Source organism: Pteronotus mesoamericanus, unplaced genomic scaffold (genome assembly GCF_021234165.1).
Source record: "Pteronotus mesoamericanus isolate MK-2021 breed Mesoamerican mustached bat unplaced genomic scaffold, CSHL_Meso_final contig_130, whole genome shotgun sequence".
Lineage (NCBI taxonomy): Eukaryota > Metazoa > Chordata > Mammalia > Chiroptera > Mormoopidae > Pteronotus > Pteronotus mesoamericanus.
The window spans coordinates 26014451-26042428 of NW_026555060.1; the positions used below are offsets into that span (position 1 = coordinate 26014451).

At 38.6% G+C, this 27978-nt stretch overlaps 1 protein-coding gene across 3 annotated transcripts in view; it reads right to left on the reverse strand.

Annotated features, from left to right (window-relative positions):
• Positions 1–23714, reverse strand: part of LOC129086956 (sperm-associated antigen 6) — a 49038-nt gene extending 25324 nt beyond the window's left edge. For all 3 annotated transcript variants that reach the window (XM_054593714.1, XM_054593721.1, XM_054593706.1), the window contains exons 1-4: positions 23672–23714; positions 23492–23587; positions 4275–4441; positions 396–579 (exon numbers count right to left, since the gene is read on the reverse strand). In XM_054593714.1, the coding sequence (XP_054449689.1) occupies positions 396–579; positions 4275–4441; positions 23492–23587; positions 23672–23696 (472 nt within the window). In that variant the 5' untranslated portion in view covers positions 23697–23714. The remainder of the gene's footprint in view (positions 1–395; positions 580–4274; positions 4442–23491; positions 23588–23671) is intronic.
• Positions 23715–27978: the final 4264 nt, after the last annotated feature.

Here is a 27978-nt window from a genome sequence, read left to right on the forward strand (position 1 = left end):
CCCCTCGCGGATTTGGAATACCCTGTATTATGAGTAAGGGTAATATATAAAGACTCAATGTACTCTGAAGGGCGACAAACTAAAATCATTTCTTAAATGAGAATTTGGGAATTTAAGAATTTGAGAACTAATATCTCATGTGCCCCATTTCCTGCCGCACCCCACTTTCCACCTACAAATTTCTCTTCTGCTAAGATAAAGATTGGAATGTAGAGATTGTGTGTGTGTGTATGTGTTTGAATTTGTAATTCAAACAACTTAGGCACCATTCAAAGCTTATCTCCCATAATGTATAGAAACATCATTAAAAGCTCACCTATGCTTTACTAAGCGAAGACAGATTTGCCTAATAAATATAAACTTTAATAATTCTATTTTAATATATGCTCCATTACCTGCATTATGTCTTGCAATATTTCCAAGTGCCCAGGTTACAGCCTCTTTAACTCCAGGGTCAAAATCTTCCAAGCATATCACCAGCGTATCCAGTGCACCACAATCAACTATTGCCTGAGCTAGTTGAGGAGAGTGTTTACCAACTGCTCGTAACACAAAGGCAGCTGCTTTCTTGTAGAAACGCTGCAAGGATAAAATAGATAAAATTCAAAGTGAGTGAGCATTATATAACAAAAAGTTAAAAAAGACCAAAACCAATGTAAAAATAACATTAATATAATAAAGCTCAACAGCTTTTGAATAGAAAAGAAAAACATCCTGCAATATCATTTTTATTTTTTGGTATTTCTATTGCTTTTGTTCTGCAACTAAATAAAAACAATGTCTTATATTACATTTCAAATATTTTATTCTAAAACATGCCTTTATAAAATAAAATATTTCTTGCAAAATGTATATCCTACAAATTCATAAAATAATGGGATTTTTATGTATCTGCATTAAAGTAAAGGCATTTGACCCACAGGAACTCGGATTGTCAGCATGTACAACTAACCTGTCAACTGACAAACTTGTTTCCTTTACTTGCCCTCAGTCTCTAAGCCTGGCAGGCCTTTCATGGTCTCAGCTAATCTGTCTGGTGTTCTAAGCCATCCTGAAATACAACCATGTTTCGAGATGCATTTATCAATCCCTGAATAAACATAAAGGCAAAACATTCATGATACATTTTAAAATTTTTACTGGCAAAGAAACTAGCCAAACAATGGGATGCGATATATATCCCATTTTAGAAGTACTTTTTTAAAAAGGTAAATACAAATGGCTTACCATTATGTGAATGTTAAGTAATGTTTCACATTTATAATATTTTCTACATATAAATTTTATTAGATTAAGAAATAAAGACTGAAACATGACTTTCTTCATATTGCTAAGAAAATTAAATGTTTAGAAAGTATTTAGCTGTGACTCTCCCTGTGGTTTTATGGTTCACCTAATGACACAGTAATGGTCTCCTTACTCTTTCTTCTTTTTATTAATAGAACCCAGTTAGTCCCATATTTTAGATCATGTTTCTATTTTCATGCAGTGACTACTAAAAAGCAACCAGAAGTCATAGCACCTGCTTCAAAAGCATTCTATTTACTTAGGCTAAAATATTAAGATACAAAAATATGTATAGGGGAGAGAAAATACATCAAGTATATTTTTAACATTAAATCTCAAAACCTGGTATATATTGATAATATAAGAAATACTAAGTAATGATGTTTTAATTTATTTCTTTAGTTTCTTAAATGTAACATGTAGATACTAAAATATTTGTTGTAAAATTTAACTTTTTAAATTTTTTAAAGATTTTATTCATTTATTTTTAGAGAGAGGGAAAGAGAGGGAGAGAAACAGCAATGTGTGGCTGCCTCTCAAGCATCCCCTGCCAAGGACCTGGTCTGCAACCCAGGCATGTTGTGCCTGATGGGAAATCAAACCAGTGACCCTCTGCTTTGTAGGAGAGCATTCAACCTGCTGAGCCACACCAGCCAGGGCATACATTTTAATTTTATATGTCAGTAACCAAATTGCTACGAATGTATTGTAAAAATGAGAACAGAGTTTAAAAGTAGCTTTGCACATATTTTCTTATAATTGTGGAAAAATAACGGCGATACATTTCTTATCATTCCCTTAAGCTAATTTGACTTTTAATATTGTAGAATTTTCAAATTCATAATATATTGGGTATTAATAGTCACTACAAACTACAGTGCCAATAATTCCTACTTTCTGATCTCATTCCCCCTTTCTCCTAATTTCTCCTTCCTCAAATTCCTCTCTTCTCTCCCATTTCTCACCAGAGGAATTTCCTTTAAAAAAACAAAAAGGGAAAAGGACTTTGTACCTCATAAATCTCCTGTGAGAAATTAATAAAATGACTGTTAGGTGAAGGAGACAGAAGCTTGTGAATAATGCTTCACATTCTCACTTTCTCAACACTTTTCTGCCTTAATACTTTCTGTGTCTTCATAACTAATGGACATCATTCACACAGAAAACTTCTATTAAGAACCCTCTTTAAAAAAAAAAACAAACCAGAAGAACCTTCCATGTGGGACACCAAAATGCACACTGTCCTCACAGGAAGAAATTAAGAGTCCAGGAAGAATAAAGTCTAACAGTATTTGATGATAGAAGGAATACCTACAAGAAAAATAAAATTTCGGTGACTCCTTGTAGAGATAAACAGTCACTAGTGAAGGACTCTGCAATTTATAAAAATGAGGCAAATTTTTCAACAAAAGTATTTGTGTTTACTTTTTTAAATGCTGGTAAATACACATAACATAAAATTTACCATTTTAACCATTCTGAAGTATACAATTCAGTAGCATTTAGTGCATTCAAAATGTTGTGTAACTACCTTTGTAAGTTCCAGAATATTTTTTTAACGATTTTACTTTATTTTAAGAGAAGGGGAGGGAGGTAGAAAGAGAGGGAAATGTCACTGTGAAAGAGAAACATTGATCTTGCAAGTGCCCCAACCAGCGACCAGGTCTGCAACCCAAGCACGTGCCCTAGCTGGGAATGGAAACTGGGGCCTTTCCCTTGGCAGGTCAACGCCCGGCCAACTGAGCTACACCAGTCAGAGCTGTAGTTCCAGAGTATTTTTATCAACCCAACAAGGAACCCAAAGAGTTGTATGTTAACAACTGACGTATGTGTTAATGGGGTTCCTTGTTGGGTTGATAAAAATATGCTGGAACACCTCATTCCCCTCTCACCCAGCCCCGGGCAACCATTAATCTGCTTCTGTCTCTCTGGATTTGTATATTCTGGACACTTCATAGCTATGGAATCAGATAATATGTAGCCTTTGTGTCTGGCTTCTTTCTCTTACCATAATGTTTTCAAGGTTCATCCATGTTGTAGCATGTATCATTGCTTGATCTCTTTTATGGTTGATAATATTCCACTGTATGGACATATAACATTTTGTTTATCCTGTAATTCTTTTGGCTGCTGTGAATAATATTGCTATGAACATTTGTGTATAAGTTCTGTTTGAACACCTATTTTCAATGCTTTTGGAAGCATAACTAGGAGTAGAAGTTCCAGGTCATATAGTAATTATGTTTAACTTACTGAGAAAATTGCCATGCTGTTCCAAACATTTTTGGCCCATTTTTAATCAGATTGTCCTTGGGCTACATGAATAGGCATATAATCTTAAAGATTTCTCCAGAAAGATATATTCCTAGGTATGATAAACTAGCAGAATGGAATGAACAGTCCAAGACCCTACCTAAAGGAAGGTCCTTACCTACTGTTAGGTAGAGTTAGGTGGTGCTGTACAGAAACATAGAATGGAACCAGACAGAAGGAGAAACAGAGAGGGAGGTTTTCTTAGGTGACCCTTAAAAGGCCTGACACGCTCGCATACTTGGTAAATGCTTTATCAAACCTTCCATTAAACACAACCTCCTTCCTTGTGGATGCTTCTCTCCCTCTTCCTCTACAGCAATCTCCTACAGTTGCCATCAACCAAATTTCACCTTTATATAAAGATTTCTATAAACAGGTTTTTGTTTGCTTAGTGCTTTATATACCTAAGACTAATTCTATCATTTTAGGGCTCTCATGCCCAGAAATACTGCTTTATGTATACCTCCATCACATTTTTAAATCTGTTAATACAATAATGGAAAAAAGCTGCATGCCAGCCTCAAAGTAGAATGCCCTGATGATACTGCGTTCAATTGAGACAATTAAAGGTATGTTAACATCTTAATAACTCTAAGGCCGATAACCTTGCAATTGTACCCAAACTATCAAAATTTCTAAGTCAAAATCATAACTTATTTTTAAAAAATTCTTACATTCTGTTCTGCCAATGAATAGACAAGCTGTGGAAGGATGTCCCCCTTCACAACTGCTTCGGCTAGGTCATCATTATAATTAGCCAGTCTCCCAAGAGCCAAAACAGCAGTCTGTTGAATTGTTGGGACCACATCCAGAAGAAGAGGCCTCAGCAAAGACATTACACCTGAGATAAAGTATGAAGGAACAGAATCAGCAAAATTTAAATTAAAAAACAAGCATACAATTTAGCACATGTGCAAATAAGAAAATGAAGGGGAAAATCAGCAAAAACAAAAAATTAGCCACTGCAAACTAATGGAATATTTAGAAGTCTATAACTGGCCAAGACACAGAATAATACAACCTATAATTATCAAAGCAGCATAGTGTGGAAATAAGCACAGCTTTGGGTTTAGAGAAGAGTTTAAATCCCTGAGCTGGCAAATACTAGCTATGTGACCAGACAGGGCTGTCGTGACAAATGTAAAGAAGGCCTGTGAAGCACGCAGTATGATGCCTAGCACATGGAGGTGGGAGGGGCTAGATTGCCCCTCCCCCCGCCCCGACCTGCCTTACCCCGTTTGCAAATCCTATCCTTCAGGGCTCAGTTCAGATCTTTTCCTCCCCATGAAGTCTCTCTTTTTTTTTCCCCCTCTGATTACAACACTTGAGACTTTCCTCATTCCAAATGAGTTTATTACAGATATTTTATCAGGATCAAACTCAGAGCCAGGGAAACTTAGAGTGCCATTTGTCCAGGGCTGCATTCATGAAGGGCTGCAAATCAGATTTCTGGCATTATCTCCAAATAAATAAATTCTCTGATATAAAAAAGTATATCATATTATCAGCTCTCGTAATATTCATTTTAGAGTTGAATACATAGTAGGTATCTCATTCTCACAACAATTAAAAAAGTAGCTTATACTTATGGAGCACTTACATGCATGCATTGTTTTAAGAATTTGTTTTCCTTAAAGGAAGAATCTATCAAGAAGACATCAATATTGTAAACTTATATGCTCCCAATATAGGAGCCCCCAAGTTTATAAGGAAATTGTTGGATGACTTCAAAAAAGATATAGATAGCAACACACTGATAGTAGGGGATTTCAACACCCCACTGTCCAAAATGAACAGATCTTCCAAACAAAACATTAATAAACATATCGTGGAGCTGAATGAAACACTGAATCAAAGAGACTTAACTGACATATATAGAACCTTACATCCCAAAGAAGAAAAATACACATTCTTTTCAAATGCTCATGGCAGTTTTTCAAAGATAGACCACATGATAGGACACAAAGCAAGCCTCAGCAAATTCAGGAAAATTGAAATAATACCAAACTTTTTCTCAGACCACAAGGCCTTGAAACTCGAAATCAAACTCAAAGAGAAACTTCAAAAACTTGGAAACTCATGGAGACTGAACAGTACACTTTTAAACAATGAATGGGTCAATAATGAGATAAGAGAAGAAATCAAAAAATTTCTGGAAACAAATGAAAATGAACAGACAACTGTCCAAAACCTATGGGACACAGCAAAGGCGGTCCTGAGAGGGAAGTTCATAGCAATACAGGCTTACCTTAAAAAGATAGAAACATTTCAAATAAAAGACCTAACACTACAACTTGAAGAACTGGAGAAACAACAACAAATAAATCCCAGAGCAAGTAGAAGGAAGGAAATAGTCAAGATTAGAGCAGAACTGAATGACATAGAGACAAAAAGAACAATTCAGAGGATCAACCAATCCAGAAGCTGGTTCTTTGAAAAGATTCATAAAGTGGACAAACCTTTAAGCAGACTCATCAAGAATAAAAGGGAGAGGACCCAAATTAACAATATCAGAAATGAAAGAGGAGAAATAACAACTGATACCACAGAAATACAAATGATCATCAGAAACTATTATGAACAATTATATGCCAAGAAATTTGAAAATCTGGATGAAATGGACAAATTTTTAGAAAAGTATAATCTTCCAACACTGAAGGAGGAAGAAACAGAAAGCTTGAACAGACCGATAACAGTTGGGGAAATTGAAGCAGTAATCAAGAAACTCCCAGCACACAAAAGTCCAGGGCCAGACGGTTTCCCAGGAGAATTTTACAAAACATTTAAGGAAGAGCTAACCCCTGTCCTTCTCAGACTATTCCAAAAAATCCAAGAGGAGGGAAGACTGCCAGACTCCTTCTATGAGGCCAGCATCACCCTGATCCCCAAACCAGATAAAGACCCTACAAAGAAAGAAAACTACAGGCCAATTTCGCTGATGAACATAGATGCTAAAATCCTCAACAAAATATTGGCAAATCGCATCCAGCAATACATTCAAAAGATTATCCATCACGATCAAGTGGGATTCATCCCAGGGATGCAGGGATGGTTCAATATACGCAAATCAGTAAACGTGATACACCACATAAATCAAAGAAAAGACAAAAACCACATGATCATCTCGATAGATGCAGAAAAAGCATTTGACAAGGTACAGCACCCATTTATGATCAAAACACTCAGCAAAATGGGAATCAATGGGGCATTCCTCAACGTAATAAAGGCCATATATGAAAAACCTACAGCCAATATCATACTCAACGGGCAAAAACTGAAAGCTTTCCCACTAAGATCGGGAACACGACAAGGATGTCCGCTCTCACCGCTTCTTTTCAACATCGTATTGGAAGTCCTAGCCACAGCGGTCAGACAAGAGAAAGAGATAAAAGGCATCCAAATAGGAAAGGAGGAAGTAAAACTATCATTGTTTGCAGATGACATGATAGTGTACATAGAGAACCCTGTAGACTCTACCAAAAAACTCCTCAACCTAATAAGTGAATTTGGCAAAACAGCAGGATACAAAGTCAACATTCAGAAATCAAAGGCGTTATTGTACACCAGCAATGCAATAGAAGAAGAAGAAATCAGGAAAAATATACCATTCGATATAGCACGAAAAAGATAAAGTACCTAGGGATAAATTTAACCAAAGACACAAAAGACCTGTATGCAGAAAACTATACAACATTGAAAAAAGAAATTAAGGAAGACACAAATAAATGGAAGCATATACCGTGCTCATGGATTGGAAGAATTAATATCCTTAAAATGTCCATACTACCAAAAGCAATTTATAGATTCAACGCAATCCCTATTAAGATACCAATGACGTATTTCACAGAAATAGAACAGACATTTCAAAAATTTATATGGAACCATAAACGACCTCGAATAGCTGCAGCAATTTTGAGAAAGAAACACAAAGTAGGAGGGATCACAATACCGGACATCAAACTCTACTACAAAGCCACTATACTCAAAACAATCTGGTACTGGCACAAGAACAGACCCATAGACCAGTGGAACAGAATAGAAAGCCCAGAAATAAGCCCAGGTCTCTATGGACATCTAATATTTGACAAAGGGGGCAGAAGCATAAAATGGAGCAATAACAGCCTCTTCAACAAATGGTGTTGGGAGAGCTGGATGGCTACATGCAAAAAATTGAAATTGGATCATCAGCTGACACCATACACAAAAATAAACTCAAGATGGATAAAAGACTTAAATATAAGTCGCAACACCATCAAAGTCCTAGAGGAGAACATTGGCAGGAAACTCTCAGATATCCCACGCAGCAATTTTTTCACTGATATGTCTCCTAAAGCAAGGGACATAAAGGAAAGAATAAACAAGTGGGACCTCATCAAAATAAGAAGCTTCTGCACGGCTAAAGAAAACATCAGCAAAATGAAAAGGGAGCCAACCATTTGGGAAAATATATTTGCTAATGATACATCAGATAGAGGTTTGATCTCCAAGATATACAAAGAACTCACTCGACTTTACTCCAAGAAGACAAACGATCCAATCAAAAAATGGGCAAAGGACCTGGGCAGATGCTTTTCTAAGGAGGAGATACAGAGGGCCCAGAGGCATTTGAAAGGATGCTCTGCATCACTAGCCATTAGAGAAATGCAGATCAAAACCACCATGAGGTACCACCTCACACCGGTCAGAATGGCCATCATAAACAGATCCACAAACAACAGGTGCTGGCGAGGCTGTGGAGAAAAGGGAACTCTAGTCCACTGTTGGTGGGAATGCAGACTGGTGCAGCCACTATGGAAAGCAGTGTGGAATTTCCTCAGAAAGCTGAAAATGGAACTGCCTTTTGATCCAGCGATTCCCCTGCTGGGACTATACCCTGAGAACACCAAAACGCCAATACAAAAGAACCTATGCACCCCAATGTTCATAGCAGCACAATTTACAATAGCCAAGTGTTGGAAGCAACCTAAATGCCCATCAGTAGATGATTGGATCAAAAAATTATGGTACATATACACAATGGAATACTACGTAGCAGAAAGAAAAAAAGAAGTACTAAACTTCGCAACAGCATGGATGGAACTGGAGAGCATCATGCTAAGCGAAATAAGCCAGGGGGCGAAAGACAAATACCATATGATCTCACCTATAAGCGGAACCTAACCAACAATGCAAAGAAGCAAGGCAAATATGGCCAGCAACACTGAAAGGAAAAGAAATCAACAGAGACAAGAGGGAAGAGGGGGGCAGGGAAAGGGAAGGGAAGGGGAAAGTCAAGGAACATATAGCAAGGACTCATGGACAAAACCAAAGGGGAAGAGCTGAGGGAGGGAAGGTGGGAGGGGGCAAGGGAAAGGGGGGGGGAAGGCAGAGACAAATGTATTTAAAAAGTAAATAAATTAATAAAAAAAAATAAAAAATAAAAAATAAAAAAAAAAAGAATTTGTTTTCCATATTATTAATTTAGTGACCTCTCATAACAAACCTATGATGTGGGCCCTATTATTATGTTTATTTTACAGATGAGGAAATTGAGGTTGAGAAAGGTTAAAAAATTGTCACACATCTAATAAATGGTAGAGCTCGGTTAGAAATTCTGACATTCTTGCCCTGACCGGTGTGGCTCAATTGGTTGGACATCAGCTCAACAATTGAAATGTTGCTGGTTTGATTCCCGGTCAGGGCACATGCCTGGGTTGAGGGTTTGGTCCCTGGTTGAGGCGCTTGCAGTTGATGTTTCTCTCCCTCTCTTTTTCCCTACCTTCCCCTCTCTCTAAAATAAATAAATACAATCTTTTTAAAAAAGAAATTCTGAAATTCTTATTGATAACTACTAAATAAATAATATGTATTAAAAATTGAGGAAGTAGGCGAAGGGAGACAAATAATTGCATTTTAGTTATCTTATTGGATATTCCAACTCTTTAATTAACTTTGCATTACTGGAAAATCTGTAAAATAGTTAACTGCTATTTGTGCTTTAATGATGGTGGGTGTATTGGTCTAAGGTTACAAGAAAGGTAATGATGCAGTTCAAACTGAAACGAAGTGTCCCTTGACTTTCTAAACTTGATGTAATTTATAGCAGGCTATTCAACTGATGTTACTACATCTTTTATAGTGATCTCTAAAAGCATGTTACCAATTTTTTTAAAAAAATGTTATATCCAGAAACATTTGAAATAGAATAAAAGAAAAACATTTACAACAACTTTTAGGATTGGACTAAAGTATGATAAATAGTACTACCAAATAACAAAAACAATATATAATTATTCTTATCTCAGATACATTTAATGACACGGCCTGTGGCTTTTTTTCATAGTTTCCAATTTCATTTAGTGGTCACGTTTATGTCTAAGTTGGCTTGGTCAGGTCATCTTATACGAGGCCACAGCTGTGATTTTCAACCCCACACAGGCTGGTCAGCACACGGACCGAGCACTCCTGCGCGCTGAGGCCGTAGCTCCTGCGCAACCATTCCACATGTCCGTGCTCGGAAGTGTTGCTTATGTGATTATCTATACTTTTTTCCAAACGACATTTCTGAAATATCTCACAACAAAATGTTTCAAGCACAGAGTAAGGTATTAGAATTACTAGCCAGTATTAACATGGGTTTCTTCTACAAAGTTGGGTTTAAAACAATTGTCAATCTCTTCTTTGTAGTTCACCTGATTACTTGATTTTTTTTTGTTTGTTTCTTTATTGTCATTAAATACACATAACATAAAAATTACCATTTGAACCATTTTTAGTGTACAATTTAGTGGCACTAAGCACATTTCCAATGATGTGTAATCACCACCACTATCTAAAAACTGTTCAACTGTTTTCTGCAGAAGCTTCACCATTTTATATTCCCCCTAGCAAAGTGGAAGGGCTCAAATGTCTCCACATCCTCACCAACATTTACTTTCCATGATTTTTTTTTTTAAAAAGAATACCTATCCTAATAGGTGTGAAGTGATATCTCATTGTCATTTTGATTTTTATTTCCCTAGCATTAATGATGGTGAATGTCTTTTTATGTGCTTATTGGCCTTTTGTATATCTTCTTTATTGAAATGTCTATTCAAGTCCCTTTCCCATTTTTAATTTGATTGTTAAGTTGTTGTTGAATATAACTTTACATTTTTGATAATAAATATGCACCGTTTAAAAAAGAAAAGCTGCCCTGACTGGTGTGGCTCAGTTATCATTCCACAAATCCAAAGGTCCCTGATTCGATTCCCAGTCAGGGCTCAAGCCTGGGTTGCAGGCCTGCCCGGGTAGGGGTGCACGTGAGAGGCAATCACTTGGTGTTTCTCTCTTACACTGATGTTTCTCTCACTCTCTTACTCCCTCCCTTCCTCTCTCTCTCAAAATAAATTTAAAAGATGTTTTTAAAAAATAAAAGAAAAAAGAAAACCTAAATTTGTTAACATATATTTCAAGTTTCATAATCAATACATTAAAGAGGCCAAAAATATAAAGTATAGTATGCTTAGAATAGTTTTAAAATAATCACAATTTTAAAAACAGAAAAAATAATGTATGGTTCATATTTTTTTCCTGATGGTTCTGTTATTTCCTTTTTTCTTCTCATTTGGTAAATTTATGTGAAGACAGTGGCTTTTTGTCTTTTGAAATATAATCCAAAAATCAATCCACACTGGGTCATTCAGCCTAGATATTTGTAATTAAAATCTCAAGAATTTTGAACTTTTATGTTAAGAATTTGATGAATTCATCTATCTATGTCTATAATATTTAACTTAATTATGTGCTTATTTTTAGTTATAGTATTTAGCTAATATACCAAAAGTCCCTAATTTTGGAAGAATTCAGTTTGCAATTTTAGCAGTAAACTATTTTACCCTTCCCTCCAAAGGTATTTCACTTGTCCATATACTCAAACGAATTTTCTAATTTGTATATTTTCTGCTCCACTTTTCTATTGCATCTGGCCCAGGAAAAATAATGTCAATAAAATGACACACAACTCCTTTCCTTCTATTCCTGTATTCAGTATCCAAGTTATGCTTCTACATGGAAACCTCTGCTCTCTCATACTTTTTCTATACTCATTAGTTCAGGCAGTAGCACAATGAGGATTTTGAAAAATTTTAAATCTTTGAACTTACAAAAGTAACAGCTAAAGTTTCCATTTAAAATATGTTTGTTTGGGTGGTAGGGGCAGGTAGAGAGGAAAAATGGGGGATAAATGGTGACGGAAGGAGACTAGACTTTGGATAGTGAACACACAATACAATATACAGATGATGCATTACAGAATTGTACCCTTGAAGCCTATATAATTTTTTGAACCATTGTAACCACAATAAATTCAATAAAAAGAAATAAAATATCTTTGTTTAAATAAGAGTATTCTTATTAGAGAAAATACTGCCCCAAATTTCTAGTCCATAAATTGCCTCTTAGTACTTTATAATCATTAGTCCCCAAAGACATTTTTTTTTAAATCTCTTAGACAGATAAAGCATGGAGACTTTATTATTTAATTACACATTTGTCCTAAAAATACAGATGATGATGCAAGAGAAACTGAGTTGGGGAGGAAGGGAGAGGAGGAGAAGAGGGGAGACAGAAAACATAACATATATATAACATAAAAAGAAATTTTTCCCTTACCTGCTTGTCCATTAGGGATCCATAGTGATTGATTCTGGATGAGTGAATGCATGAAAATTTAGAGTCCATAAATTACAGCAGTCTGAATAGTTGCTATAATATCAGATACACAAGGTCTCTAGGAAGCTGCTAATGACCTCATTGGGGTCTCCACTGAAGGAGCCAACAAGATCGATCTAATGTCTAATATTAAAAATAATTCATACATTATACTCTAATATCTATAAAACAATTTAGTCTATACAAACCAATAAAATAGCATAAAACTATTTTTGAAATTTGACTTCTAGGATAAGTCTTTACAATTCTCCCTCATAGCTTTGAGTTCCTTTTAGCTTTGAGTTCCTTTTCTATTTTTCTTCTTCCAGTGCCATACTCGAGACATCACTGCTAATACATACATTGCAATCCAGTTATGCTGATCCTCCACAATCAACATTTATTCAAAAAACAGATCAGGGTTTACCAAGTGGCAAGGAGTGAACTACACATAAGAGTTAAGGCAGCTTCTGCTCTCAAGAAGCTAATAATCAGCTCTGGCTGTTGTGGCTCAGTGGATTGAGTGTTGGCCTGTGAACCAAAGGGTTGCTGGTTTGATTCCCAATCAGGGCACATGCCTGGGTTGTAGGTCAGGTCCCCAGTAGGGGGCGTGTGCAAGGTAAACCACATGTTAATGTTTCCCTTTTTTTCCCTTCCCTTTCCCCCGTCTCTAAAAATAAACAATAAAAATCTTTTTAAAAAAAGAAACTAATAATCAGATGGAGGAGATTGTAAAATAGCCTCAAAATAATCACAGCTTTTTCTTTTAATTCCTTTCAATGCAACACAGGCATAATTATTTTGATTTTGCATGCTAAAAGCATATATAAATTAGGAAGGAAATGTCAAACATTTCGAAAGACAAAAAATTACTCATTTTCATATTTTATATATATATATATATAAGATATATTTATTTATAGAGAGAGAAAGGGAGCAAGAAAGGGAGGGAAACAGACATCAGTGTATGAACAATAGATCAATAGATTGTCTCTCACATGCTCCCAGCTGGAGGCCTGGCCTGTAACCCAGGCATGTGTCCTGACTGGGAATTGAACCAGTGACCTTTACGTTCACAGGCCAGCACTCAATCCATTAAGCCACACCCGCCAGCGATGATTTTAGATATTATATCCTTTACAACACATTGAGTCTTATAATTTATTTAAAGGGTCAGAAAGAATCACAAAATATATGATAGTCTTTTTATATTATGATAAAAATAATTTTCTCCTTTTAAAATTATTCTCATTATAGTTAATACTATAGTTAATAGCTTCTGAATTTTGTTAGGTGATTCACTGTTAACTCAGTTGTTTATAAGTGAAGGTCTATCACACCTGATACATCATTTTTTTAAATCCTCACCCGAGGATACATGATTTATTGATTTTAGAGAGAGAAAGGGAAAGAGGGAGAAAGGAAGAGGGTGGGAGGGAGGAAGGGAGAGAGAGAGAGAAACTTTGCTGTGAGAGAAAAACATCAATCAGTTGCCTCCTGTATACACCCTGAATGGGGATCAAACCCACAACCTACGTATGTGCCCTGACCAGGAGTCGAACCTACCACCTTTTTGGTATATGGGACAATGCTCCAACCAACTGAGCCACCTGGCCATGGCCTGATACATCATTTCTGAGTGGGGAGAGGTAAGAGGAGGTGGGACCATGACTGAGACCTGACTCACTAAACAAGCTAGCAACTCTTCTAAGAGGGTAAGGAAGCACAGTATGTATTTATTTACTTATTTAAAATATACTTATATAGACTTTACCATTTATCAGTGAAAACGGGCTTATTGTCAGGTTTTGAATGCATACCAAAGGGTAGAATCTGCTGAGCTGACATTAACATTACTGTAGCTGTCTTCCATGATTAGTGTATTAAACTGAAATTCCATTCGTTCTCCCAGTGAAACTGTCTGATTCTTACCTAGATCACAGCAGCCAACATATATGTATGGGAGATTTGAACTGAGTGAGCATGTAGAATTTACATGTTATAGCAACTTTGATTTACATATACTTTAGGTAAAATGATTGGAACTTACATGTTATGCTTATGTAAAGAAATAGAAAAATGAGCTTTTACTACAGTTTTCAAATGAGCATGTGTGCTCCACATATCTAAACCGTTACTGCCAACTAAGATCTCTCTCCTGGGCTTCAGAGCTCTGTAACTCCAAATTGCTTACCACAGCCACTGGCACAAAGATAGCCCAGACACACTACAACCTCAACACTGTTAGAGTGGAATGACCATTTCCTCTGCCTTTTGTACTCTCTTTCTCCAGGAATGAATGGCGTTAATGTGCCTAAACAACCAGAAGCCTGGGAGGCATCGTGAACTCATCTTCCTCCTTACTTGCCACTGCCCCCGCTCCTGCCCCCTTCCACTAAGTCACCGGTCCTGCACATCTCTTATCCAGCGTGACTGCTAAGCAAAAATAGATACCTGGTCTCCTGGTCCTGTCTTAATCCCCTCCATCTCTTCACACTAGTGCGAAAATCATCTTTTTTAAAACACAAAATCGGTCCCAACATTCCTCTAATTAAAACTCTTCAGTGGCTTTCTATCAATTTCAGGGTAAATCCAAACTTCAGATGAGGTCCTTCCTCTCTGGCCACTAACTTTTCTCTCCCTTGCTTTACCATCCCGAGAAGCTCCAGCCATACCTAAACATTTGCTTTCTAACAAGAACATACATTTTCTCTTGTCTCTGTGTCTTAACACATAATTTCCCTCTACTTGAATGCACTCCCCCCGCCTTCTTGGTCTGGCTAACTCCTGGGATCTCCTCCTATAAATCTCCTGTAAACAGTACCCTTGACTCCCAAAGCTGGAGTTAGGTACCCTCCATATGTCTATCTTCAGACACTTATCAAATGGTATTTTATTTATGGATATATCTTTCCCTTAGCAAATAAGCTCCTTAAGGCCTTTCTATTTTTGCTTGAACACCATCTGAGCGTTCATCTGGCACTTGGACACTCAATGTTTATTAAATGATGAATGAACAAACTGTGAACATTAATATACAGAGAATAAATAGGACAGTTCCAAAAGGACTGTCTGCCCCAAGACACTTCATGGGCAATATTTGAAGAGGAAGATTTTGGAAGGCAGTCAGTTCAAAACCATATATTCAGGTAGAATTAACTTTTACTTTATTCATACTCTAGCTACTCTAAATTCTTTGACAATAGTTTACTCTAAAACACATGTATACAAAGATGATTATTAAGAGCTATGTGGTGGATATGGGGGGCAATTTTATTAGAAACATAGGTTAGGGACAGTTGCTTCAGTTGAGCTCTGAACATAGCGCTGAGATTCATGGTGGCAGAAGTAAAAGGGGAAATACTCTGAAAGAAAATAAGAACAATGCTTTTTCCTGAAATTTCATACCAAGGACTAGCTTGACATATAATAGTTAATAAAGAGTGGTTGAATAAAAGAGAGTATGTATCTTTATATTAAAAACACTTAATAACATAATGGACAGTATCTTCAATGACAGATTAAAAGAAGCTATAGGAAAATTGTCTATTTTTAAAATAAGACCTCAATTTAAAAATTAAAAAAGAGGGCATATTATTAGACTAATTCTCTACAAAGACATTTCTAGGACAAACTAATATAATCTAGTAAATGTACATAATCTAATAGTAATTCTAACTTGACAGAGAGACCGAATATGTGGGAAATGGATAGAGGTCATTTCCTCTGGAGACACATGCATACATACACACAAACACAAACGTTACTTGTTTTCACCTAGACTTTTAACAGAACTTGAATAACAATAACTTTTAAGTTGAGCTACCCTTTTGATAGAAAACATGGGGAAAATGGCAAAACCAAATCATTATTTACTTTGGAAATTAGTGAAATCTGAGTTGTGTCCAGATGGGCTGCCCCACCCACCACAAGGCCAGGCCGAATTTTTTCCAAAGGTGTGGCCCTGCATTTCTCCTCAGTCAGTACATCTACTCAGTAGAAATCCCAAAGTTCTGCCCCCAAAGAACACGGAAGAAAATCTTTCACATAAAGTGTGATTAAGTGAAAAACAAAGAGAAGTGTTGAGTATGCATTCACATCAATTAATCAACTTATCAAGTGCCTCCCCCTTCTCTGTGCTCTACCTCATCTGTTCTCAAAGAGCCCGGGAGAAAAGGCAGTCAGTCACCGGGCTGTGGGTGCTGATGAAGCCTCCTCTGCACCTTCCTTGATCCTGGCAGGGTCTCAGTCCAACAACTCTCTGAGGTACTCTCTTGGGTCTCAGCTCCCAGTGGCTTTTACACAGGTTTCCCTACATGCTTTAAAGGAGTTCTTCAAAGAGCTCTGAAGCCAGTTCAACCCTAAATACAACTCCGTCTCCCTCAAGTCTCCAGGTATTTATCAAAATTAGTCACATGACTGAAAAAAAAAGTATGATGAGAATATATAATTGATGATACATATAGCGGCTCACTGAAAAGCATTTTAAAATCTGGGTGATTTAAAAAGAGAATAAACCACTTGAATGTTTCATTGACTATTCAGAAAAGTTTTCATAACAAAGGTTACAGGTTATTTTTTAATTAAAGGAATAAATACATTAGGATATTCATTATCTGTCTCTGTTTAAAATAACTAAAGAAGTGCCTGAATCTAGAAAACATGAAATATGTTAAAATAAATTTCTCAGGAAAAGGAAAATCTTAGTGTTCTGTCAAGATATTAGTCAATTGCAGATAACTTTAAAAATTGTTATGTTTCATTTGCATCCCATTTCTTTATAAGCCAGACTATAGGTGGCTATTTATTTATAAATTATATTTTATTGATTATGCTATTACAGTTGTCCTGATTTTTCCCCCTTTGCCCTGCCTCTACCCAATATCCCCCACTCCCTCAGGCAGTTCCTACACCACTGTTCATGTCCATGAGTTGTGTGTCTAAGTTCTTTGGCTACTCCACTTCCTATACTGTACTCTATACATCCCCAAGACTATTCTGTAACTACCTATCTGTACTTCTTAATCGTCTCACCTCCTTCACCCATTCCCCACAGTTCCCTCCCATCTGGCAACCAACAAAATATTCTCTGTATCCATGATTCTGTCTCTGTTCATGTTTGCTTCATTTGTTTTTTGGATTCAGTTGTTGATCTGTATTTTTTGCCATTTTATTGTCCATAGTTTTGACTTTGTTTATTTTTAAATAAGTCCCTTAAAAATTTCATATAATAAAGGCTTAGTAATGATGAACTCCTTTAGTTTTTTCTTGCCTGGGAAGCTCTTTATCTGCCCTTTGATTCTCTAAATGATAGCTCTGCTGAATAGAGCAATCCTCGCTGTAGGTCCCTGCTTTTCATGACTTTGAACATTTCTTGCCAATCCTTTCTAGCCTGCAAATTTTCTTTTGAGAAATCACCTGACATGTTCCCTAAGTTTTATGGGAACTCCACTGTAGGCAACTCACTTCTTTTCTCTTGCTGCTTTTAAGATCCTCTCTTTAGCTTTAACCTTTGGCATTTTAATTATGATGTGCCTTGGCGTGGGCCTCTTTGCATCCATCTTGTTTGGGACTCTCTGTGCTTCCTGGACTTGCATGTCTATTTTCTTCACCAAATTAGGGAAGTTTTCAAATAGATTTCCAATTTCTTGCTCTTTCTCTCCTTCTCCTGGCATCCCTATGATGCAAATGTTTGACCTCTTGAAGTTGTCCCAGTGGCTGCTTATACTATCATCATTTTTTTTGGATTCTTTTTTCTTCTTCTTTTTCTGATTGGTTGTTTTTTGCTTCCTTATGTTCCAAAACATTGACTTGATTCTTGGCTTTATCCACTCTACTGTTGTTTCCCTATAAATTGTTCTTTATTTCAATTAGTGCATCCTTCGTTTCTGACTGGACATTTTTTATGCTGCTGAGGTGTCCTTACTAAGTTCCTTAAACATCCTTATAACCAGTGTTTTGAGCTCTGCATTTGATAGACTGCTTATCTCCATTTCGTTTAGCTCTTTTTCTGGAGTTTTCTTCTTTCATTTGAGCCATATTTCTTTATCTCCTCATTTTGGCAGCCTCCCTTGTTTCTATGTATTAAGTAAAGCTGTTTTGACTCAACATGTTGGTAGTGTGGCCTAATGTAGTAGGTGTTCTGTAGGGTCCTGTGGCATAGCCTTCCCTATCACCCAGGCTGGGTACTTTGTGTAGGCTGAGTACACCCTCCTCTTGCAGGTGACCTTTGGTTACTGTTGGCAGAACATTGGGAGGGACTTACCCAGGCCAGTCAGCTCCAAGGATTGGCTGTGACCACTGGCCACCAGCCTCTGCCTTCTGTGGAGGACCAGCAGTGCAGGGGCAGAGTGGTGGTGCTCTCCACTCTGGATGGTGGATGGTGTGACACGGCCTGTAGCTGTCCACTGGGTGTGCTGGCCTGGGGATTTCCCAGGTAATACAGGCCAAGGTCAGCTCCCATCTGTGTTTTGCCCCAGGGCCACCCTTCCTCAGCTATACAGCAATCTGAGATGGCTGCTACTTGTGCTGAGCTTGTAGATTCCTAAACCAAGCTGTGAATCAGTGTTATGCCAGGGGCTCCCTGAGGCCAGCTGCTGCTTGTTTGTTTGGATTTAGGAGGTTGTGAAACATGAGCCATTCATATGGAAAAGCAACTTGGGTGGGCAAGTTGGGTGGGGTAGAATCTCTGGGGATCTCCAAGGCAGGTCAAACAGTGTTAACTAGGTTGATGGAGTCTCAGATATGGCACCAGCTTGTTGGCTCTGTGCAGGGAAGGTTTAGAAAAGGGACAATGGCCTCTACTCGCCTTGATGCCAGATACCTCAGTTTCTCCCTCTGCGCCACTGATGCCTTTCAAACTGCTACCCTGGTGCTGGAGCTCAGAGGGAGTGAGTGTGAATAGGTGAGTCCATGTGTGGGTTCTTTAAGCGGAACTGCTTGGGGCTCCAGAAGTTTCTTCCTTGGACTCAATCCCAGCTGGTTTTTGCAGCCAGAATTTGTGGGGACTTATCTTCCTGGCCCTGGAATCCTGGGCTTGGGGGTCTGGTGTGGGGCTGGGACTCCTCCATCCCAAGATATCCCTCCCAAATTTTCATCCACCACACATGTGTGAGGGACCAGCCCATTCTGCCTCTGCACCCCTCCTACATGTCTGGATAGATGTGGTTTCTTTAATTCTGTAATTGTCAGACTGCATTCAACTCAATTTCTGACAGTTCTGAGCGATCGTCTTTCTATATTTTAGTTGTAATTTTGATGTGGTTGTGTGAACAGGCGAGCCATATCTGCCTACGCCACCATCTTGACCAGAAGTATAGGTGGCTATTTAAAATATCATATTTAAGTCACTTATACTTTGGTGATTACTTAATCTAACAGTTTGAACTGATTAAATTCCATAATATATTCTATATTGTACACTTATAGAAAAAAAAACCCTGCTGCTATTATACTAATATGTTATTCTGTATCTTAAATGTTATCTACTTCTATTTTTCAGTATCAAATATTTAATATGTCAACCATTTTCCTCTTTAAAAAAATGTTTTAGTTTATGTGTATATTGTCCAAAAACTAAATATTTATAAATTGCAAATGTCCATTCACAAAAGCCATTGAGTAGGACTAGGTGGGGGAAAACTAAAAAATAAGCATTTTAAAAATGTAATATGCTCTAATAAGCTTTAATTAGTTAGTATGTATGAAACATTGTGTGACCAGCACTGAGTACTCTGAGGAATATACGCATGCATAAAAGCACACACACATACAGAAGAAAGTATCCACATGAAACTGCATCACAAAAGATTATTGACTTCGAAATAACAAAATATTTACTTTTAGATAATTAGTTCTAAATTCTTTTATTTCCCTTCCCTCCTTTCTCCTTTCTTTTCTTCCTTCTTTCCTTCCTTCCTTTCTTCCTCCTTTCTTGTTTTGTTTTTGCAAGAGAAGAAACATCAAAAGCTGGGCTGTTGTCAACAGCTCAAGCATCAGCTGCCTCCCAATCAGCTCTGCAGACAGTCATGTGTTCTCTCACATGACTGTAGGAAAGACTTCTGCTCAATACCCTGAACAAGTCTATTTGTTGTTGTTAAATCATTCTTAAGTATATATAATTGATTGTGCTATTACAAGCTGTCCCGTTTTTCCCCTTTGCCCGTCTCTACCCGGTAACCCCATTCCTTCCAGGAATACCACCCCCTTAGTTGGTGTCCATGGGTCCTGCATATGAGTTTCTTGGCTTCTCCATTTCCTATACTATTCTTAACATCCCCCTGTCTATTTTGTACCTACCAATTATACTTCTTAATCCCTGTTCTTTTTCCCCCATTCTTCCCCTTTCCCCTCCTCACCAATAACCCTCCACGTGATCTCCATTTCCATGATTCTGTTCCTGTTCTAGTTGTTGCTTAGCTTGTTTTAGTTTTTAGTTTTTGGTTTTATTTTAGATTCACTTGTTGATAGTTGTGAGTTTGTTGTCATTTTACCATTCATAGTTTTGATCTTTTTCTTAAATAAGTCCCTTTTATATAATAATGGCTTGGTAATGATGAACTCCCTTAGTTTTACCTTGTCTGGGAAGCACTTTATCTGCCCTTCCATTCTAAATGATAGCTTTGCTGGACAGAGTAATCTTGGATGTAGGTCCTTGCTTTTCACTGCTCTGAATACTTCTTTCCAGCCCCTTCTTGCCTGCAAAGTTTCTTTTGAGAAATCAGCTGATAGTCTTTGGGAGATAGCTCCTTTTAGGTAGCTATCTGCTTTTCTCTTGCTGCTTTTGAGATTCTCTCTTTTCTCTTTAACCTTTAGCAATTTAATTATGATGTGTCTTGGTGTGGTCCTCCTTGGGTCCAACTTGTTTGGGACTCTGTGTACTACCTGGACTTGTATGTCTATTTCCTTCACCAAATTAGGGAAGTTTTCTTTCATTATTTTTTCAAATAAGCTTTCAATTTCTTGCTCTACCTCTTCTCCTTCTGGCATCCCTGTGATTTGGGTGTTGGCACATTTGGAGATGTCCCAGAATCTTCTTATTCTCTTTTCATATATTTTGAATTCTTATTTTTTCATTCCATACTGGTTGACTGTTTATTTCTTCCTTATGTTCCAAATCATTGATTTGAACCCCAACTTCCTCCCCTTCACTGTTGGTTTCCTGTGGATTTTTCTGTTATACTTAGTGTAGCCTCCATTTCTTTCCTTATGTTTTTGCCAAACTCATCCAGAACTCTAAGCATCCTTATCACCAGTGTTTTGAACACTGCAATTGATAGGTTGGCTATCTCCATTTTGCTTACTTCTTTATTGGAGTTTTGATCTTTCTTTCATTTGGACCTTATTTCTTTGTCTTCTCAATTTGGCAGCCTCCCTGTGTTTGCTTCTGTACATACAGGAGAGCTACTTTGACTCCATCTTGGCCTGTCTTTCGGATACAACAAGTCTTTCGGGTGCTACCATTGCCTCGGTTTATTCCATTGCCGCCTATCGTACCTTGCTGTGCGCAAAGAAAAGATTAGAGGAAGAAAATTCTCATCTGTAATAAGTCTACACCTTCATACTTGTGTCAGTTATATGAGAAAATTGTGGCAAAGCAAATATAGAAATGACAAAATTTTTTAAATGGAAAACAGATTAGTGATTGCCCAGGGTTAGGGACAAGAGGGAGGTGGGTGTGGTTATAATAGGGCAACACAAGGAGGCATCCTGGTGGTGATGAAAGTTTGTATCTTGACTATGGTAGTGATGGGTACACACAGGATAAAGCTGTATAGCACATATACAGACACAAGTAAGTACAAGTAAAGCTGGGGAAACCTGAACTAAATCAATAAATTATCCATGTCAACATCCAGGTTGTGATATCATACTACAGTTTTGAGGTATATAGAATTTTGTATTATATCTTCCAACTACATGTGAATATATAATTACCCCTAAATTTAAAAAAAAAGTTTTTAAAAAATTATGATAAAACAGATTTTCTCTATTGTAAATACATTTCCTGACCCCAAATGAAAACATACAAGGAACAAACACCAACTCCCTCCCAGTGACTATATATCTATATTTATATTATAGCTATTATCTATCTCTATCTTTATATCTATATATCTCTATATATTCATTCACTCACTCATTCATTCATTCATTCATTCTAGGTACAGTAGAAATTCCCCTAAAAAAAAAAAAAACCCAGAGTAAATATCACATCTAAACATTTTTGCCCTGTTGATAGGTTCTTCATTTTCTTTTAATTCCATGTTAATTTAAATGTTTTAAATATCATCCTATAAATTGAAGGTTTCCTATGACAATGTAGTAATAAAATGCCATCTTACTTTCAGTTCAGATGGTGGTAGAATCATGTTTAATGAGAGAGAGAGGGAGATGGGGGGAGAGCGCAGAGCTCCTGGGCCACTCTCTCTTCCTGTTACCAGAGAAGCACAACACACCCACCCACACTCACACACCCTTCATCTCTCTATAGTCTTCATGAGTTCGAGCTGAGGGTGAAATGCGAAGACCGTAAGGATGTCTCAAAGCTAGGTCGTTTCCGACTTTGAATCTCCTGGAAAATATTCAAGAATATCATTGCTCGTTCACTAACGCAAAACGGAAAACAATACGTCGGCCGCTCTGGGAAGCCTTTGGTGTGAACAAGTCGAAGGTGACCCAAAGGCAAGGTGACACGCACCGGCACCCGGGTAAAATGGGTCTGATTAGGGTAGATTGCCATTCATGTAAAAATAACGTCCAGCCCATTTCTTTGGCTTTGACTTTCAACCTGAAACTTGTCTGACGGCGCCCAAGACGGACATAGGGACGCTGGGCCTCCCTCCCTCGCGTCGGGAAGCGCCCTCCTCTCGGACTCGCTCCCAAAGGCCCGCAAGAGTCTGAATGCGTCTTCGCGGAGAACTGGGGGAGGTTAGGGACGCCGTCCTCCCTTCCCCGCCCTTCTCCTCCCCAGCCTCGGCCGGCGGGGGTCGCGGTGGGGAAGGAGGCCGGGGGAAGGCGAGGGGTGAGAGGGCGGGGACCGGGGGCTCGGGGCAAGGAGAGGCCAGGGGACAGCGGGCGGCGACCGGCCGGGGACACGGGGCACGGGCGAGGCAGGGCCGCGGACTCGGGGCGACTACAGGCTCGAGGCGGCGAGCAAGGCCGAGGCCCGGGCGGCAGCGCCCCGCAGGTCTGGGACGGCGCGGGTTCCGTGAGGGCTCACCGGCGTTCTGCAGGGTCTCGATGTTTTTGGGTCTGGTCGCCAGCTCCGCCACCGTCTGCACGAACTGCGTCCGGGCTTTCTGGTACTGCTCGAACACTGCGGGGACAGACGCGGTGGAGGGGCCGCCCCGCCGTCCCTGCCCCCGCCGCCAGCCGTCGGGGCGCCCGCCCCAGCGCCTACCTTGCAGCACATGCTTCTGACTCATGGCGCCCGCGGCCGCAGCTCTCCGCCCGCCACAGGCTCCTCAGCGCCGGGCGCCGGTCCTCTGTGTACTCGCGTCTCCCGGTCAACAGGCCGGAACCGGAACGCGGCCGTTTCGATGCAACGGCCAGTCCGGGAGTGATGTCACGGCCGCTGGCCCCGCGCCCGCGAGGACGGCCCGCCCCGGGGGAGCTCCGCCTGCGGGGGCGCCCCGACGTGCCGAACGCGCCAGCCGCTGCGGACGGCCGTGCGCCGGCGAGTGTCACCAGCCCTCTCGGCAGCGCGTCGCCGGGAGCACAGGTTCTTTACAGACCGACCCGAGACCCGCGTAGCAGCCTGACAGCGCGCGCGACTCGTCCGGCCAGGAACCCCACCCGCCAGGGAGAACCCGGTGCAAGTGCGGGGAGACGAGGAGACACCGTCACAGGTGCCATTGTATAATCTGATCGATACATGGTTGTCAATGCCACCTTAACGTCAAACGTTTTCCTCTGCAGTCCAGCTTTTATATACCCGACATTTCGGTTTTCAGAATTCCTGGTGGGTCAAAACAATGACGTTCACACACTTAATTATATTGTATTGCAAGCATTTGGTAAGCGCTCCTAAATGTTCAAGGAGAAAAGCAGACGAGGAAACAATGTGATAAATGTCCTGTCTTCCACGACTTTCTCCTACCACTACTAGCTTTTCTGTTTTCTCACTTTTGTGTGATTTTTAAACATTTTTGCCTCTTAACTTTAGGCTTCATGTGTTGCTGAATCTGGGTGGGGGTGGGGAGAAAGAGAGAGAGGGAGAGAATGAAAATCTCTACCTGGAAAGTCTTAACTCAAATGATTTTTACCAGACTTCCCTAGCTTATATAACTTTAACTCTTTACAGAGTCTCTTTCAACAAAAATTAGGTACTTTGTCTATTACTAGTTTCTAGCTTTTCTAAAAGCTGTATACCCAATGTTTCAGTCACAGGTGTCAACTTAAAATGTTTCTCCATCAGAAACTACAATTGCACCAGGTTTCAGATGAGTAGACAGCCACGCTGCTGCCGAGTCGTGCCAACACAGGAAACCTCTGGATAACTCCTCTTCAGTAGAAGGAACCACACAGACTTAGTTGGCTCTTGGCGATCTCATTCCACCTTGAGCTCTCTGACGAAGTCCTGACATCGTGTGGCCGCAAATAGCTGGGGAGGGGGCCCGCCAGCAGGGAGAGCACCAAGCGTGTTCTGTAAGTCAAGTGTCTGTCTGTTGCTCTGCATGTCAGATGCCAGTGAGAGCTAACAATCCCTTTTCTTAACTCTAAGGCATCCGTTTCACAGTGATCTCCACATTTTCCTAAGGAAACAGATCCTTTAAAAGTAAAGTCTTTCACCCTGGCTGGTGTGGCTCAGGAGGTTGAGTCCTAGGCTGTGAGAACCAAAAGGTTGAAAGGTCGCTGGTACAATTCCTGGTGAGGGCACATGCTTGGGCTGCAGGCCAGGTCCCTGGCTGGGAGTATGTGAGAAGCAAGTGATCCATGTTTCTCTCACACATCAATGTTTCTCTCCCTCTCTTTCTCCTTTCCCCTATCTCTAAAATAAATAAATAAATACATACATCTTGAAAATTAAACCTTCTGTGTGTTTCCCTTTCAACATTTGTGTATGGGGGGGGAGGTACAGACTGAGCAAATAATTAAAATTGCAATTAAACCTTCATCGTAATTTTGTTTACACTTTCCTTGTTGCATGATGGGGGGAAAATCCCCTTAAAACTAAAAGGTTCTGTAATTGGTTTCAGTCTTTAAAGAATCTAACTCTAAAGCTAGTACAGCTGCCATTTTTAGTAATTATTTTAATACTTTCTTTTATGATGTATTTTCTACTTTAGAAGTATTGAGATAAGAGCTCAGTGATGAAAAGGTCTAAACCTAAGTCTACTTATATTTATGGAATGCTACAAAGTTTGAAAACTTCATTTCAAATGGTACCTAATTTATTTTTTAACTTTAGATCCTGAGAGTCTGTCATTAACAATGTGTATGGATTAAATTGTATTGTTCCTCATGAAACACAATATAGGATTCCCACTTTACATATGAAATTGACATATTAAAGAAGCTAGATCCTTGCTTCTTAATTCTAGTTTTCTTTTTTTTAGAAGTCTTTAAAATTAAATAAATACATGTAACATAAAATGATCATAATATACATGTAAATTTTTTTCAAGTCAAATATAAATAGATTATTTTTACTGATAAGGAAGCCAATCTATATTTTCTGACCCATACTTGTCAACTTTCTAACTTAAAAATAAAATACAGTTCTGGCCCTGACTGGTGTGGCTCAATGAATTGAGCATCAGCCTGTGAACTTAAGTGTCACCGGATCACTGGTTTGCTTCCTAGTCGGAGCATGTGCCTGGGTTGGGGACCCGGCTCCCAGTAGTGGGTGTAGTAGTCGGTGTTCCTCTCACAGGTCAATGTTTCTCTCCTTCTCTTTCTCCCTTCCCTCCCCCTCTCTAAAAAAATAAATACAATCTTAAAAAATACAATTCTGTTTTTACAAAGTTAATTGAATGACCCACGATCACATACATACTTCTAACACGTAGAGAGAAAGAAAACTTTGTAAAGGGATATTTCAGGTTTTTTTTTTAAAAAAGTGCTTAAAATGCCAGGTGCCCTTAAATACAGATATACAATGTACTTGACACAAACTATACATTTGATTAAGAATGAAACATATTATCTGAACAACTTACAAAAATGTTTCCACAAGAGATTTGTTTGGAAGACTTTGGCTCTTTTGTAACAAGCTAATAATATGTAACTTAAAAATCATTTTTGCATTCCTCTATGAAAATGAGACTCAAAAAGATGACAGTATAAAGCCAGTCGAAAAATCCTGTTCTGTTTTTCTTTAAAAATCTGCTGTGGAAATTCAGAAGATCCCATTATCATCAGAATATATTTTACATATGCCTAAAAGAAATTTTGATGTTAACATACATTTGTTTTTCCAAAGTGCCTAAATTTTAAAAATTAAAGCTTTACATATGCTAATTAGATATTAACATCTGCATATTTAAAAGTGCTGTTGAGATTAATCAAATGTGTGTACATATGTGCTAGACATATTTGTTCATAACAGAATGTGCCTGTCGTCTAGGACATGAAATTTAGTGGGAGACAGACATGTAAACAAAGCATTAATTCATTCAATGAGCATATACAGCAGCCTGCCCTGTTTTAAGGGCCCTGCTTACTCTAAGCCAGGTATTTTCAACCTTTTTCATCTTATGACATGTAAACAAATTACTAAAATTCTCTGGTATGCCAATCCATCCCCCCAAAAAGGTATAATTTTGATTCATTCATGTCAGATGACTTGTGTTGGCTGTTGTCTTTCTTTCTTTCTCTTTCTTTCTTCCTTTCTTTCTTTCTGCTAGTACAATGATAGGTTTTAATGCATGCTATTCATAGGTCTCCTTTATTCACTTTCTATTATGACATAAGGCTTTCCCCATGTTTTAAAATTGCTTTGCCAGTATTAATTTGAATGGCTTTATAACATTCCATCAAATGGCTGTTCCATAACTCACTGTAGTAGCCCAAGGCACCAGACATGAAATACTGTGAGCAATTCTATGATGGACATCTTTGTGCATAAACCAGGGCAATATTTGTAGAAGAGTAATGTTGTCTTCTTCTTCTTCTTCTTCTTCTTCTTCTTCTTCTTCTTCTTCTTTAATTTGCCAATCTAAAGGAAGAGAGGTCAGTGCCCCTAACTAAATGGTCAGGTATTGCATGTTTTAAAAATTCTTGCGACACACAAGCATGCCTGCCAGGGCACACCAGGTGAAAATCGCTGCTCTAAGCACACTGTGGGAGCAAAGAGGAGGGTAACCTAGGTGAAGAGGTGAGACTAAAACATCACTTATCTAATGAAAAGACTCCTTGTTTTTTAAAGAAAAATTAGCTGTTTTATCTAGATATGAAATCTCCTTCCTCCCTCTCCCAATTAAAACATAGTGTTAGCATTTAAATATGAATTCATTTGGCAATTGCATGTAATTCAGATTATGAGGATACAATAATCATTTTGCCAACACCAAAGCGAAAATTAATGAGATAATTCCACATTTCCATACTTTAAAAATAAAGGCATTACATGCCCCATAACCAAATTAATGTATTCAAAATATTATTTATAATGAGGAAAGCAAAGAAGTTACATCGCCACTCTTTGGGGTGTAAGGGACATCAGGATTCTACATTTAGGTCTCAGCAGACTATCCAGCTCTGCCA